This window comes from Camelus dromedarius, chromosome 16 (assembly GCF_036321535.1).
Source record: "Camelus dromedarius isolate mCamDro1 chromosome 16, mCamDro1.pat, whole genome shotgun sequence".
Classification (NCBI taxonomy): domain Eukaryota; kingdom Metazoa; phylum Chordata; class Mammalia; order Artiodactyla; family Camelidae; genus Camelus; species Camelus dromedarius.
In genome coordinates, this window is record NC_087451.1 from 8,440,414 (window position 1) to 8,456,494 (window position 16,081).

Here is a 16,081-nt window from a genome sequence, read left to right on the forward strand (position 1 = left end):
TGCTTGATTATGTATAAAATGGTTTATAACAATGCCTTTCTCTCAGTGTTGTTATAAAGTTTAAATGGGAAAAGATGTATAAATTACCTGAGAAGTAACATGTGTTTAATAAATGTCTTGTGAGCATTGCATCCTATAGAAATAGCTATATATTTTGGTGCTGAATTTTACCTTTTGGTTTAAACCAAAATGGAGAAGTAGCAGTTAGACTGACATCTCGAAGTAAACTTTGACTCCTGGGGCTTGGACCATGGAGAAGTCCTCAACGCTGTAAATCTCTTAGCAGTATCTGCTGAAGCTGCAAGAACCTTCCTAGAACATGAGCTCTGTCACCTACTTGACTTTTGTGGAAGGCTATTCTTCTGGTCTTTTGAACCAATTCTTATTCTTTTATTCTCCACTTTCATTTCTCTTCTACTTCTCCTATTTTCAAAATGCTATGCTAGGTGTGTAATGTTGGAGGTTCCATACTGAAAATTACCTGAGAAATCAAAAACAGAAAAGAAAGATCAGGGAGCTCCTATAGATTATTAAGGAACATGAACGTTAGTTTTCAAATTGAGATGTGAGAAACATACGTATATTGATTACTTTTGGGAATTCTGACTTCCAGGAGGAGAAAGATACTTTGTTTAAACCACTGCACTATTTTTAGGTGTTACTTTTTCCAATAGTATTAATTTTGAAATCTTTAGGAAGCCAAAGCTGTAGTCGAAGAAACAAGAGCCCTGCGCAGTCGGATTCATCTCGCCGAAGCTGCACAGAGACAGGCACACGGAATGGAAATGGACTATGAAGAAGTGATCCGTCTGCTGGAGACTGAGATTACAGAGCTAAAGGCTCAGCTTGCTGATTATTCTGACCAAAATAAAGTAAGCAAAACAGTTCTGTCTGCTAGTTACCATGGTTTCCTTGCCGTTGTCATGTATCCTGTTTTCATTTTCTTTTCATCTGCACTTCTAAACTAGGTCAGCGTTTGTCTTCTATTATTCAGTGATAGGATGGTGTGTCGTGATGCGGGTGATGTGGAGGTTATGAGCCTCCCTTTATGCAGATAGCTTTGGGATGGAAAAGTGTGTGTCCCAAATTTATTTGGGTCATTGGTCAACGGCTCAGGCATTGAGTCCTGGAACTGTTAAACGTTTAATTGATTACATTGGTTTTCTCCTTTTTTCCTAAACTTGCTCATTTGTCTTGTGGGCATGAGAGGAGGAGAGTCTAGAGATGGGTTTTGCTCTTTGATTAGAGCATTCAAGGAAGTGTGAAAGTTAAATAATTTTTTGCCCAAGGCCCAAGGTAATTAATAGAATGAAGCTGAGTTTGAATTTAGCAGGCTCCAATTTTAATAGCAAGATACTGAATGCTTTTCAGAAGACAATGTGAACTGTTTTCCATGTGAATTTTTTAATTATGTGTTTTTTAACATAATCTATACTATATTTATGGACCAGTCTTCAGGAACAGTAAGAGATATATACATTTTTACTTCACTGAAGTAAGGTAGAAAACTAAATAAATTGAAGTGATGTTTCATAACTTTTTGGAGTTCGTTTATAACTGTAATAGTTGTTTATGTCTCTAATCCAGTCATTCAAGAGAGCATAAAGCAAATTTGGATAGTTTATGCATATTTATTTAAGTGCAAAAGAGTTAAAATACTTTAAATATACCCAGTGGAAATGGATCCAGTTTTAGAGGGAAAGACATATTACTTGAGAAAGCAGAAATACTTAGGAATATTACATATTCCTTGACCCAGTGTTCTCAAATCAGACATATGTGCTTATTGCATGTCCATAGCTTTAACCTGGTCCTAAAAATATTTGGGGAATTATCAAAATATTTTAAGTACTTTTTAATAATAACTATATTTACTTTCAAAGGGATAATCAACAGTCTTTAAAAATACTTGATTTTTGAATAATATGGCGTTCAAGGAGTTCACATGGATTTATTCTTTTTTTTAAAGCATAAGTTACTTGCAGTTTTCTCTTCCAGCCCCTAACTGAGAAACATTTCTGTCCTAAGTTGTGTCGTAATGTAATTAATTCAGTTCTCCTCTTTTTTAGCATACTGAGGTCTCATGCCATTCCTCTTAATAAAATCCTAAGCTAAGCCATTAAGCTGTCTCTGAAAATAATCTTTTTTTTTCCCCCCAAAGAAGAGATGTTAGACATGGGCATCTCAACATTTTCCAAACCCAACACCAGTGGAGAAAGAGAGGGAACTTTTTTTTAATTGTTTGGGATTGCTTGAAGAGACATTGACCATAGATATAAGTTTTCCCTTATATTATCTCTGTATTTACTTATTTACCGTTTTTATTTTTTTGTATTCACCTCCAGCTTAAGAATAAAACATTTCCAGTACCTTTAAGACCACAATATCCCTCTCCATTTGCGTCCCCCTCCCTTGCCTTCAGAGGTAAACCACTTTTCCTGGGTTTAGTGTTAACCATTTTATTGATAATTTAGTTCTCGTGAGTTCATATCTTAGAGTGGAATTGCTAGGTTGAATGATAATTGTATGATCAACTTTACTAACTGCAATTAGGCAATGCCTAACTGTGTTTGAAAGTGTTTGAACTGATTTTTACTCCCACCAGTAGTGAATGAGAATTACCTTTTACTCCAAATTATTGCTGATGCTGTGTTGTCTTCTACTTTTAGTTTTTTATCAATCTGTTAGGTGTGATAAGTGGGTCTCTGTGGTTTAATTTTAATTTCTCTAGTTACTAATAATTTTGAGCTACTAATGTGCCGGGGCCAGCTGGCACTAGCTCAGGAGAGCTGGTTGTGCACATTCCTTCTTAACTCCATTTTCAGAGACATCAGGATGGTTGCTTGAAATCAGCCATCATGGGGTTATTTATACCCCCAAACTCTATAAAACCACAGCTTTGCCCCTCACCCCAGGTAATACTTATGAGCTAATATTTATGCATTTATTAGGCATTTGTGCTTCTATGTGAAATGCTTCTTCATATCTTTTAACCATTTTTCTACTACATAATTTATCTTTTTATTTTTTTGTATTCATATGTAGTGATCATTTGTATGTTCTGGTTTCTAATCCTCTATTACATTCTATGTTATAAAAAATCTTCTGAATTTATTGCTTGCCTTTTCATCCGATGGTGAAATGAACAGTTGTTATTAATATTCATGTGCTTAAACTTACCAATATTTTCATTCGTGTGCTTTTTTAGAAGTCCTTCCGTTCCCAAAGATATGAAGATTATTTTTCTGTTTTCTTCTAAAAGTTTAAAACTTTTGATCCTTCTCTATGGTTTTATATTATTGTTTGAGATGGAGATTCTTTTCTTTTTTCCTTTTTTTTTTCTTTTTTTGGTTCTAAGTGAAGGGAATGACCAACTATCCCAGCACCATTTATTCAAAAACCTCTTTTTTCCTAATTGATCTACAAAATCAGCTCTGTCATATATCAAGAATTCACGTGTATGGATCTTTTTGAGGGTTCTCTATTCTCTTTCATTGGTCAATTTGTATATTCCTATGCAAATAACACACTGTGTTGATTACTATATCTGTTACTATAAATCTTGATCTGATCACTCTGTCCAATTATTTTTCTTTAAAAGTATGTTGGCTACATAACCCTTTGATCTTTTATATGTATTTTAGACTCGTCTTATAAATTCCATCAAAAGAAAAATATGATTGGAATTTTTACTGAAAATGCATTAAATATATAGATTAATTTGGGAAGAATTTACATATTTATGACTGAGTCTTAATTCATAAACACCACTGAGGAACAGAAAGGTTAACTGCATGTGGCCAGAGAAGATAGTCTATAGGATGACAGCTCGAAAATTTGGTGATGGTTGGTTCATGACTTGCTGTATGGCCAGTGTTTACTGTTGTTCACGGCGAAAAGAATCATTTGATATATTGTTTTCTATAGCCCAGTAGATCAGGGCTTCAGTTCTTCTCTAGTTACAGTAATTTCTTTGTCAGGGAATAGGTTAAAATCTCCCTTGTGGTCTTTTTTTTTTTTTTTTAATTTTCTTTATATATTTTGAAATAAAATTTTTAGCTGCACACAAGCTAGGAATTATGTTATCATCCTTTTATGAAAATGTTGTGACTCTTTAATCTGGCAGACTTCTCTTCCCCTTAATCCTTTTTTTTTAATTGATATTAAAATAGTTATACCAGCTTTCATGTGATGTTTACCTATGTATTTTTCCCGCCCTTTTACTTTCAGCTTTTCAGTGTCCTTATATTTTGATTGTGTCTCTGGTAAGCAACACGTAATTGGATTTTTTTCCCCCATCTTACAAATTTTTGACCTTTAATTGGAAAGGTCTTTCCATTTACATTCTTTTATTCACTAGTGCACTTGGCTTCATTTCCACCCTTTTATTTGGTGCGTTTTATTTGTCCCAGGTTTTCTGGTTGGTTGTCATTTCTTGCATCCCTTTTTTTTTTCTTTTTTGGATTGGATCAGATTTCTCCTGCGTCACCCCACTCCCATTCCATTCATTTTCCTTTGCTGGTTTAGAAGTTATACACTGTTTCTAATTTTTAATGATTACCTTAAAAATATTTAACATCCTATTTTAACTTGAATTATAAAACTAATCACTAGCTTTCTCTTCTTCTAAATATTGTGAGGACTTTAGAACATAGGCCCAGTCATCCCTTTCTATTTAATTTCTATTTTTGCCGGTATTTTAGTTCTTTCTTGACTTTTAACTTTATAAATTACTCTATTACAATTTATTTTGTGCAGTCAAATTCTGTTTAGATAGACCCTCATATCTACCATTTTCTTTGTTCAGTGTCCTGTCTTGCATTTCACACCTTCTTGCTAGAATTATTTTCTTTCCTTCTGAAGTATATCTTTTAGAAATAATGAGGATCTATTGGTAATATACTATTTTTGTTTGTCTGGAAACATGTTTATTGAACTCTTGTTCTTGAAATGTATTTTTGCTACATTTAGAATGTTAAATTGGCACTGGATTTCTCTCAGTGTTTTTATTCTGCGGTTGTGATATCATATGTCAGTTTGTCATTCGTTTGCTCTCTCTTGCTCCTTTATAGATGGCTTTAAGATCACTTTATCTTCAGTGTTCGGCAAGTTGACTATAATCAGTCATGTATTGACTTATTTTTCTTTACGTTGCTTGAGATCTATGGAATGAGTCTCCTGGTCTAAGGAACAGTGTCTTTCACCATTTCTGAAAAACCCTAAGCTGTTATCCTGAGCTATTTGTTTCTCTGTTGTTATTTCTGGTCTCTCTTGTGTAATTCAGATTGGATGTATGCTACATCTTCTTCTGATTATTTCCCCCTTATCTCTTCTCCTCTTTTCATATTTTCCATTTTTATTTTTCTGCTCCTCTATGAGGACTGTCTTAACTCTGCCTTCCAGATTACCCATTCTCTTTTCACCTGTATCTAATTAGACTATAAACCTATAAACTGAGTTTCTAATTATTGACTACATCTTTATTTTTAAGATTTTTTATGTCATTCAGATCTATTTTGATGGTTTCTTGTTCCTTTGTTATGCTTTTACTTCTTTCTTAATTCTTAAAACATATTAAACATGCCTTTATGTTCTGTATCTGATCACTGTGGTATGTGCTGTCTCTGTGGGTCTGATCCTATCACTTGCTTCCTTCAGCTGACGTTCATCCATCGTAGCTTATTTGCTGTGGTCATGTCCTTTTGACACATTCAAGGTAGGAATTCTGTCAGATCTCAGTTTAGACAATATCCCCCTAGAAATACCCGAGAAATTTTGTGTTTGCTTCTACCAGCCGAGAATCAATGTAAACTAAAATTGCAGCTTATGAAAGAATAAGCCACACGATTAATAAGTTCTGACCTCAAGCCTGCATGAGTTGGGGCTAGTGGTTGGCAAGTAAGTTTTCAGGGGACACTTTCTTTAACCCATTCATCAGAGCCAAAATCAAAACCTTTACTCCTTGAGGTTTGTTTCTTTCTAATTCACCCATTAAAGATCTCCTGTTTACCGTCTGTGCCTGATGAAATCCCAGACTGTAGGCCCCTGGGGATCAGCAAATGTCCTCAGACCAAATTGTGCTACAGTGTACTCTGACTCCAGTGGTTCCCTCAGCATTACTGTTGCTTGTCTTCGTGGAGTTCCTTTACTTCTCTGGAGCTCAGCTTCACGCTGGGTTGTATTATATTAAATTTGCGCGTCTGTCTTCCTCATGTTAGGTTGTGCCACACTAATAGGGGTTTCTGTCAGCATCTGCTAAACCATGTTGTCAAAAAACACCAGAAACTAATTAAAATGTATCTTACTGTAAGAATCAATAGTCATATGTAGCTTATTTCATAACGTTTGCAGCATCCCTGTGCAGTTTAACTTTAAAATATGTAATTAGTTAAGTGCCCACCCCCCCTCAATCAGAAGATATGCACAATAAGAGAGAAAATAAATGATGTATAAATGATACGGTAATGTTGGATATTAGTTAGTAGAAAGGTGAAAATAGGAGCCACTAATGTAAACTGGAAGGAATCTGCTAGATGTTCCTTTTGATGTGTCTGACCAGGAAAGTGTTCAGGAGCTAAGAAAGAGAATCACAGTACTTGACTGCCAGTTGAGAAAATCGGAAACGGCTCGGAAAACTTTTGAGGCATCCACTGAAAAGCTTCTTCACTTTGTAGAGGTAAATTTTCTTATTCCATCACTTTATGTCCATTTTTAAGAATCGTATGGACGACTGAACAATATAGAGAAATGTCAAGGTGTTTGGTGGTTTGTGTAACATTCTCTGGGCTCAAACAGTTATGCTGACCTCCAGTCAGGATTTTAAATTGCTTAGATAATGGAAAGACTAGCTATCATACAGATTGTTAACAGAAATAACTGAGACAGGATAATACGATCCCAAGTGTGTACTATGTTTTAATGCACACTTTCTTAAAACTCTTGATAGTAAGTAAACATTAGTTGATAAATATTTACCCTATAAATAAGTATTTTATCTCTATATTGTATTTCTGAGTATAATTGCACATTAATGTAATTGATTTTTTTTCCCTATGTAACAGAAACACCTTTTTAATCAATTTGGGGGGAAGGAGTTATAAATATTATTTAAGCAAAAAAAAAAAAAATTTGAAAAACTATCAAAGTTACATATTGCCTTCACTATCTTGTTTGCCTCTAGGCTATTCAAGAAGTATTTTCTGATAATTCTTCTCCTCTGTCAAATTTAAGGTAAGAAAATTTAAGTGCTTTCTGCAGATTATGGCCATTGATTTCATTTTCATCTAGTAATTGTGGCTAACATTAAAATCGCTTAAATAGTCTTAATATGCTACATGACTCCAACTGCGATGCTATTCTGTAATGTCTTGTGAAAATAAATAAAAGGACACATTTGTTTTTGACCCCATCTCTGTAAAAGAAGTTCCAGGAAGTATTTAGTCAATCCACAATAACCTAAAACTTTAAAACTGAGATTAGAATTTCCTTATCTTAGAATTTTGTAAAGATGAACTGAACTTGAAGTTCGTTAAGCATCCTATATATGAATAAAAGTTACTATATACTAGTCATAGGTTGCCTGCTAAGTCAATCTCAACCCAGCAGAATTATGGCAAACAGAATTTTGCAAAACATGCTCATGCAATCAATGTCTTTCATTTTCAACATTTAGTAGATATAGAGAAAGAAATAAATTTGGAAATTTGATTTGTTATTATTTGCAGTTTGTTTCCGATTTAAAGTTTCTTACTAGGAACTACAAACATACTAATAAGATTTATTTATTTCAAACTGCAAGCTTATGATCATTTTGATAAATGATGAAAGATGCATATGAAAGAAAGATTCCTGTTTATATACTTTCTTTTTTTTTTCTTTTCTTTAAATATACTTTATTCTTGTAGAACAGTTTTCAGGTTCACAACAGGATTGAGCAGAAAATACAGAGTTTGCACATAGCCCTCCCCACCCACAAATGTATACTCCTCTACCCTCAACATCCCTCATCAATGTGGCATATTTGGTACAATTGATGAACCAACATGGGCACATTATTATCAACCAAAGTCCATAGTTTACATCAGGGTTCATTCTTGATGTTATGCCTTCTATGAGCTTTGACAAATGCATAATTTGTAGCCACCACTATAGTATCATACAGAATAATTTCATTGCCCTAGAAATCCCTTGTGCATCATCTATTCATTCCTCCCTCCCTCCCTCTCCCCAAACCCCTGGAAACCATGATCTTTTTATTGTTTCTATAGCTTCGCCTTTTCCAGAATGTCATTTGGTTGGAATCGTACAGTTTGTAGCCTTTTCAGACTGGCTTCTTTCATTTAATAATATGTCTTTTAAGTTTCTTCCATGTCTTTCATGGCTTGATAGATTTTTTTTTTTTTACTGCACATGTATTCTTTAATTTATATATATGTACCGTTCATTGTTTCTAAGAAGTTTAGAGCTTTAGCTTTCTAAACTTACATAGTTATCAAAGGAATAAAGCCAACCACAAAATAAGAATTACCTCAAAAAGATACATACACCCTGCTATTAACAGTAATATTATTTATAATTGCCAAGATATGGAAGCATCCTAAGTGCACATCAATAGTTGAATAGATAATGGAGATGCAGCATATATATATTTATATGTAATGGAATACAACTCACCCCTAAAAAAGGATATTTTGCCATTTGTGGCCCTTCATTCACTTTTTTTTTTTCACTTCAAAAACCAGAATTTCATAACTGGCAGAGATAATACAATTACATAAAAAACAATAAAATACATAGAAATAAACTTAACCAAGGAGATTACGTATATTCTGAAAACCAAAATGACACAAAGAAATGGAAAGATTTCTTGCACTCTTGGATTGGAAGAATCAACACTATCATAATGGCCACACTACCCAAAGCATTCCACAGATCCAGTGCAACCCCCATCAAAATGCTTGTGACATTCCTCACAGAGCTAGAACACACAATTCCACAATTTATAAGGAAACACAAAAGACCACAGACAGCCAAAGCAATCTTTTGTAGGTCTCTCTTTTTTTTTTTTTCTTTCTTCTTTTTGTTCTCTTTTCTTATGGTTTGATGACTTTAGAAGGCCCTTTAACATTTGTTGTAAAGCTGGTTTGGTGGTAAAATCTTTTAGCTTTTGTTTATCTGTTAAGCTTTTGATTTCTCCATCAAGTCTGAACAAGAGCCTTGCTGGATATAGTATTCTTGGTTGTAAGTTTCCCCCTTGCATCACTTTAAATATATCTTGCCACTCCCTTCATGCCTGTAGAGCTTCTGCTGAGAAATCAGCTGATAACCTTATGGGAGTTCCCTTGTTTGTTATTTATTGCTTTTCTCTTGCTAATTTTAATATTTTCTCCTTATCCTTAATTGTTGTCAATTTGATGACTATGTGCCTTTGTGTGTTCCTCTTTGGGTTGATTCTGTGTGCTACTCTCTGCGCTTCCAGGACTTGGATGACTGTTTCCTTTCCCAAGTTGGGGAAGTTTTTGGTTATTATCTCTCCAAAAATTTTCTCAGCTCCTTTCTCTCTCTCTTCTCTTTCTGGGACCCCTATAATGCAAATATTAGAGCACTTCATGTTGTCCCAGAATTCTCTTAAACTATCCTCATTCCTTTTTTTTCTTTTTTCTTTTTTCTGTTCTGAAGTAGTGATTTCCACTAATCTGTCTTCTAGCGCACTGATCTGTTCTTCTGCCTCATTTAGTCTATTCTTTGTTCCTTCTAGTGTATTGTTCATTTCAGTGATTTTATTCTTCAACTCTGTTTGGGTATTCTTTATATTTTCCGACTCTTTGCTAAAAACTTCACTCTGTGCATCTATACTCCTCTTGAATTCTCTGAACATCTTGGCCATCATTACTTTAAACTCTTTCTCAGATAAATTACCTATCTCCTCATCACCTATTTCTTCTTCTGGGATTTTATCTTGTGCCTTGGCCTGGGAGATATTCCTTTGCCACCTCATATCGTCTATCCTTCTATGTGTTTGTGGATTCCTTCCACAGGCTTTGGGATTATTGTTTTCTTATTTGTAGTATCTGCCCCTGGTGGATGAGGTTGGACTAGAGGCTTGTGCAGGTTTCCTGGCAGGAGGAGCCGGTGCCTGCCCACTGCTGGATGAAGCTTGGTCCTGGACCTCTGGTCCAGGTGGGTAGGGCTGTGTCTAGAGGCCTTTGTGGCTTAGGAAGTCTGCTGATGGGTGTGGCTGTGTTCCCACCCTGTATGTTGTTTGGCCTGAGGCCTCCCTACAGGCTGTTGGGTGGGGCTGGGTCTTGGTGCTAATGATCCAATCAAGACGTCAGCCTCCAGGAAAGCTCATGTAGGTGAACACTCCCGGAATGTCTGCCACCAGCTTTTATGTCCCCTGGGTTAGCTACTGCCATACCCTACGTCTCCAGGAGACCCTCCAAGTCCAGCAGGCCAGTCTGGCCCAGGTTCCTATGAAATCACTGCCTCTGCCCTTGGACCTGGTGCATGAGAGTTTCCGTGTACACTTCTCAAGTGAATGGAGTCTCCATTTCCCCCAGTTCCATGAGGCTCCCAGAACCAAGCCCCTCTGGCGTTCAAAACCAGATGTCCTGGGGTCTCCTTCTCTTCCCAATGCCTGGAAGTGAGCTGGGGAGCCTGATGTGGGGCTCAGAGCTCTCACCCCTGTGTGAGGGCCTCTATGACTTAACAAATCTTCAGCTTGTGGGTTGCCCACTGGGGGGGCATGGTCCCAATTATATTGCGAGCACACCCTCCTACCATCCTGCTGTGGTTCCCTCTTTATGTGTCCAGTTGCAGAAGATCTTTTTTGCTTGGTTCCAGTCTTTTTATGATGGTTGTTTAGCATTCAGTTGTGGTTTCGTTGTAGGAGGGGCAAGCTCGTGGTCCTACCACTCCACCATCTTGACCAGAACTCCTATTCTGACTTGCTGTTTGTACATTTTCAAAGCAATTTTTTCCTCTTATAATGGCTGCCACTAGCAAGGTACTTCTAGCAACATGTGCTTGCAGAAACATAAAAAAAACTCTAGCCTTTACTATAAAAACAGCAGTTTAATAAAGGAATTTGGGTCATTGTATTCTTATTATATTTTAGGTTTCCACATAGCATTCTTGGATTTAGAAGAATATCTATCGTAGTACACTTTTAAACTCATTTTAATGTAATGTTTTATTTCTTCAAATGAAGGAATCTGCCATTTTTTACTGTTATCTGTGCTGCTTATGACGTAAGATAACTATGTGAATTTGAACGATGATTGTTTTCAGTAAAGATGTTAAAAATACTCAGCACTCAGATTCCTCTTGTGTGATCTAGGCATGTCCCTGCTGCCACCACCCAAGGTGTCATTGTGACCTTGGATAATAATTCAAAAGTTTTGGTATTAAGAATGACTATTTAAAAGCCACAGTTTGCATTTGCAGGTTAATGGAACAAAGGTAAGTTTTAAAGGTGACATTAATATATATGACTGAATCACTTTGCTGTGCACCTGAAATTAACAAAATATTGTAAATCAACTGTACTTAATTTATTTTTTTAAAGAAAAGCAGCATTAAGCAACTTTTCTCCACATTTTGGAAAATTAAACACTAGTAAAATTTGGTTCAGTCTTTTTAATATTCTGAATCTTCTATAGTGGATATTGGCCTTGGTATTCTACACAGAATAAATGCTCTGTTTTTAAATTTGAGAATTGATGCTCTAGTTTCTCCTTGTGAATTAATACTATCATCTTGGGAAGATGGATGGTAAGTAATGATGGTTTTTGTGATGGTTTAACATTGTCTCGTTTCAAGTAGAAGTTTTAGCATCGTGGGTTTTTGCAGTAAACCTTTGCATTTTAATTATATCAAAATGCATTCATTTCAGGTGATGTTTGCACTTTTAAAAAATGATGTAAATGCTCTAGGCCGTTTTAGATTTAGGGACAGAAAATGGAAGAGTTTAAGAGAAAATTTCAAGAGCAAATATACATATGGAATTTATATTTAATATTACTAGAAGTTATAGTAAATGTCTGTTTAATACATTTATGTTTAAGTGCTTACTTTAAATTTTTGCAAAACTAAATAGAAGGCCACTTCATGTTAGTATAACACAAGCACTCACAAAATTAGCCAAGAACTGATTTAGGAGAGTGCTGTCCTTCTGTTCCTTCCTCCTTATGTATGAGGTCAACCTGATTTTTTAAATATGCCTCTTTATTATATAAGAAAGAACTAAAAACAAATACTGTTTTGTGTGAATTATTTCAGTTATGGCTATGAGAATACAATGTTTCCAGCATCAAAATTTTGTGTACAATTTTATAGCTAGTAAGAGTTAAGATTTAGCAAAGGTAGATGCTATTTATGGTATAATAAGTTCAGCTTTATTTTATTGCCCTCGTAGTGAAAGAAGAGCTATGTTAGCTTCCCAGATGTCCCTCACACCGCTGGGAAGGAATACACGGAATATCCCAGCAACACTGGCCCTTGAGTCTAAGGAACTTGTTAAATCTGTCCGTGCCATCCTCGATATGGATTGTAAGTTTTCTGCTTTTTTTTTCACTCTTTCAAAAATGATTCATTTAACAAAGCAAAAGAAGAAAATGTCAAATTTGATAGTTTCATCTTATTAAGTGTATTGGTTTCCCTACAGTAAAATTGATTGCTTATCTATAAAAATCTTAACGCAGCTCTTTGTATCAGGAGAATACTTGCTTTATTTAAAGTGCTCAATGTGGCTTCCAGCAGAAGATAGCTGATTAAGACATCTCTTTACCTCTACTTCCATCCAAAGTCTCTTTGAAATGGAAGAATAAATATGAAAATAAATCCACAACAGCACTGGAAACTGGAAGGGGGGAATCAATTTTGAGGAGTTTTTAAAATAATATACAACAGATGGAAAAAGATTAAAGGTACAGCCCAGCTGAGCAAAAGACCCCAGAACACAATAAAGATGAAAGACAAGACTGCCGCAACAGTTAGTTAAGTAGAACCATGGAAACCTCCCCCAGGATCACAAGCACGGAAAACTAGAAACAGACATTGGAGCAGTCAGCAGGGTAATTAATTGAAGGGCTATGGAATAGCTGAACCAGTTCCCTGCTCTTCAGAGCTGCTGGCTCAGGCACTGACCCCTAAACTAGAGCCAAGAGAACCCCTCTCTTAAAGAACTGCATGATCTGTCACTGGAAGCCTCCAGAGTCAGCAAGCATTGGGCTAGAAAGAGAAGCAGTGTGATGCTCTAGGTTACTTCCAACATCCCAACAGACAGGGAGATCCTTGGGGAAAGCTTGAATAATTGGATATTTCCATCCTTCCCTCTTCCTGTCTCTAGGCACTTTTTTCCCCTTCATGGGTTTGGACTCCCTTTTATTTGTTTGTTTTCTGTCTCTTCCCTTGATGTCAGTCTGTCTGCTGCTTGTCTTTGTGCTGGCTTCTAACATTCCACTATTCCTCTAGTTTGCACTCTTAATATTGTCTATGCTGGGGACCAGATACCAAATATATATATATATTTATATATATAAATCTAGAGATACAGATAAAAGTCTGTGTTGATCAAGTATCAAAATAATAAGTTTTGAGTGAAGTCCTGGGTAAGTAAATAGCTTGGCTAGGTAATAGAGTAATATTCAAAGATGCTTCAAGGTAACTTTTAACTTTAAAACAGTGTTGTGGAAGACTGGAAACCATGCCTCTAATAGTATCTGCTCAATTTCTGCAAAGAGTGTTTTTCTGTAATTTTGTATAACCTATTACATTTTTATATCAAATTATATTTTAGAAATCCTGTAAGAACTCTTTATGTAAAGAAATTCTGTGGGTTTTTTAGGAGGGATGAAAATAATCACGATGAATGTATTATGTGTAAGCTCGGAATTTTATATATCAGACATTTTAAGTTAGTGTCGGAACAGTGGAGGGAAACACCTGCACACATAACCCAGTGGACACTGCGATCATTAATTTTACTTATTTTGCTAACATCAACCTTTACGTTTGTCAAACATGATTATTCAAAGAAAATATTTGAAATTCAGCAGAACTTATTTGGAAGAAAAGTGAAAAGTTAACATCTGCACTTTTTATCTGTTACAAGGTTATACCTACTCTGCTGTTTAAAACTAGCAAATAGTTTCTACGTTGTCTTTTTATTTAGAAATGCAATTGCTAATGTTTGCATATTTCTCAGAACTTTGATAATTTTGTATGAGATATCTTTGTAAGTGTGATAATTCAGATAAACTTAGCCCATTTTTCTTTTTCTTTAGGCAGTAGCTTTTCCCATCACAATGAAAAGCAGAAAATTACAATCATGAGGTAGACAACTGAGCCGCAGTCTCCACCTCATTTCCTTTGCTGTGGCTATCTGGTTATTTCAAGTTACCATTTGAAATTTTTACCTGAGTAATGACCTCTACTTTCTTCTTAATTTAAGTACACTCTAGCATATTATACTATGAAATTTTGTCAGAAATGAGGATAAGATTTCTTAGGTCTTATAGCTTAAAACCAGTCTCTAAGTAATATCTGGACAACAATTCTCAACCATTTTTGGATCATGGACTCCACTGAAATCTAGTGAAAACCCTCTTTCCAGAAATGTGCAATTGTACACATTTTGCATCTGTTTTCAGAGTGCTGATGAGCCCCAACCTAAGGACCCCGATGTAGAATCACAGGGAACACCAATGCTTTCCACAGCGTTGGAAACGTGGCCATTCACATCCCATAAGAATACCTCCAACAGTGGGGAGTATGTGAATCACAGAGGCAGCTTGGAGGCAAGCAGCACTTTGAATCCATGGAAACAGTGCACCTCAGAATCTCTGATGGTCCTCAGAGGTGCCCCAGCTGATCATCCATCTTCACTAGGCAAAGTATTAACCCCTGGGCCTGTTTCCTCATATAAAAGGTAGAGGTCATAATATCTGAAGTGGTAGGACTGGAGGAGTAAATGAGAGAGCATGTAAAGTAGCTAACAGAGTGCCTGACCGTGTAAGAGTCTCCATAAATGAGCATGGCTGCTGCTGCTGCGAGTGCTGGTGCCCCATTGTTGCTGTTTAAAGGAATTCATTTCAGTAGTTACTACTTTTTCTCTATGGTATTAAATCATTATTTTCTAAAGCTTCATTCATCTTGGGTACGTTTGCAAATGTGATAGATGAGAGCTTTTCTTAAAATATAACATTTAACGTTGGTATCGATTTTGAGTTAGAACGTAATCATCACAGGAAGCTGCGGTTAAATGTCTGAGTCAGTGTCTTATCTTTCAGTTGTTTATTGCTAACCATAAGGAGACTTAGGTCTGCTCTGTCACACTGCTTGCAGTGAAACAGTACGTAGACAAAATAGGCATTTTCGATCAGGACCGGAACCCCTGGATGTGCTTATGTTGATCTCCATCAGTATTTACATGGTCATTCTTGTCATGCTTTAGTGTGATCTTTATTTGAAATAACTACATGTTCTGAAGTGTAATGTTTGTTTGATTGACTTCTAGACTAACAAAATTCTGTAATGAAAGCAGGAAGAGGGAGTTGTATTTAAGAAAAGTGTATATTAAAACAATACCTGGTCAGATATCCAATAGGAGGTCTTTAATAAAAGAACTTACTGACTTCCTGGTAAATTGGCAGTGGAAACACAGGCATCTACTTTCCTTCCCCTGGAAAAGACAAATGGAATATAAAAATAGGGTAGAAATCTGCAAAAGCACTAGCAGTTACAGGCAAATCCCCAGATCTCTTCAACTTAGGTAGGACCACATAGAAGAAAAGACCAAAGTCCAACTTGTTACTCCCTCTACTAAACAACAGTAGCAATTATGGGAGTAACTGGAGGGAACCCCGGCAGGAGGGCACCCCTAGTGCATTCTAATTTGAAGGGGTAATGAATGAAGTCAAAGACTGGCTGGTGGGGAGACGGACTCTTCTTACTCTGTTATCTTGGTGAGTCTGTGCCATTTGTTGAATCTCAAGGTCCACACAGACCTTTTGTCAAGCAGAAGGCCAGCTGGGGCTTGGTCCCTTGAACTGCCTAGATGCACTTTCTACCTGACATGCAC

The 16,081-nt window shown here is 36.1% G+C and overlaps 1 protein-coding gene across 4 annotated transcripts in view; it reads left to right on the forward strand.

Annotated features, from left to right (window-relative positions):
- The window catches only part of STXBP4 (syntaxin binding protein 4), a 167,106-nt gene that overhangs the window by 94,164 nt on the left and 56,861 nt on the right, over nt 1-16,081 (forward strand). For all 4 annotated transcript variants that reach the window (XM_064494946.1, XM_064494947.1, XM_010990369.3 and 1 more), the window contains 4 exons: nt 696-872; nt 6,560-6,676; nt 7,181-7,230; nt 12,416-12,549. In XM_064494946.1, coding sequence (XP_064351016.1) covers nt 696-872; nt 6,560-6,676; nt 7,181-7,230; nt 12,416-12,549 — 478 coding nt within the window. The remainder of the gene's footprint in view (nt 1-695; nt 873-6,559; nt 6,677-7,180; nt 7,231-12,415; nt 12,550-16,081) is intronic.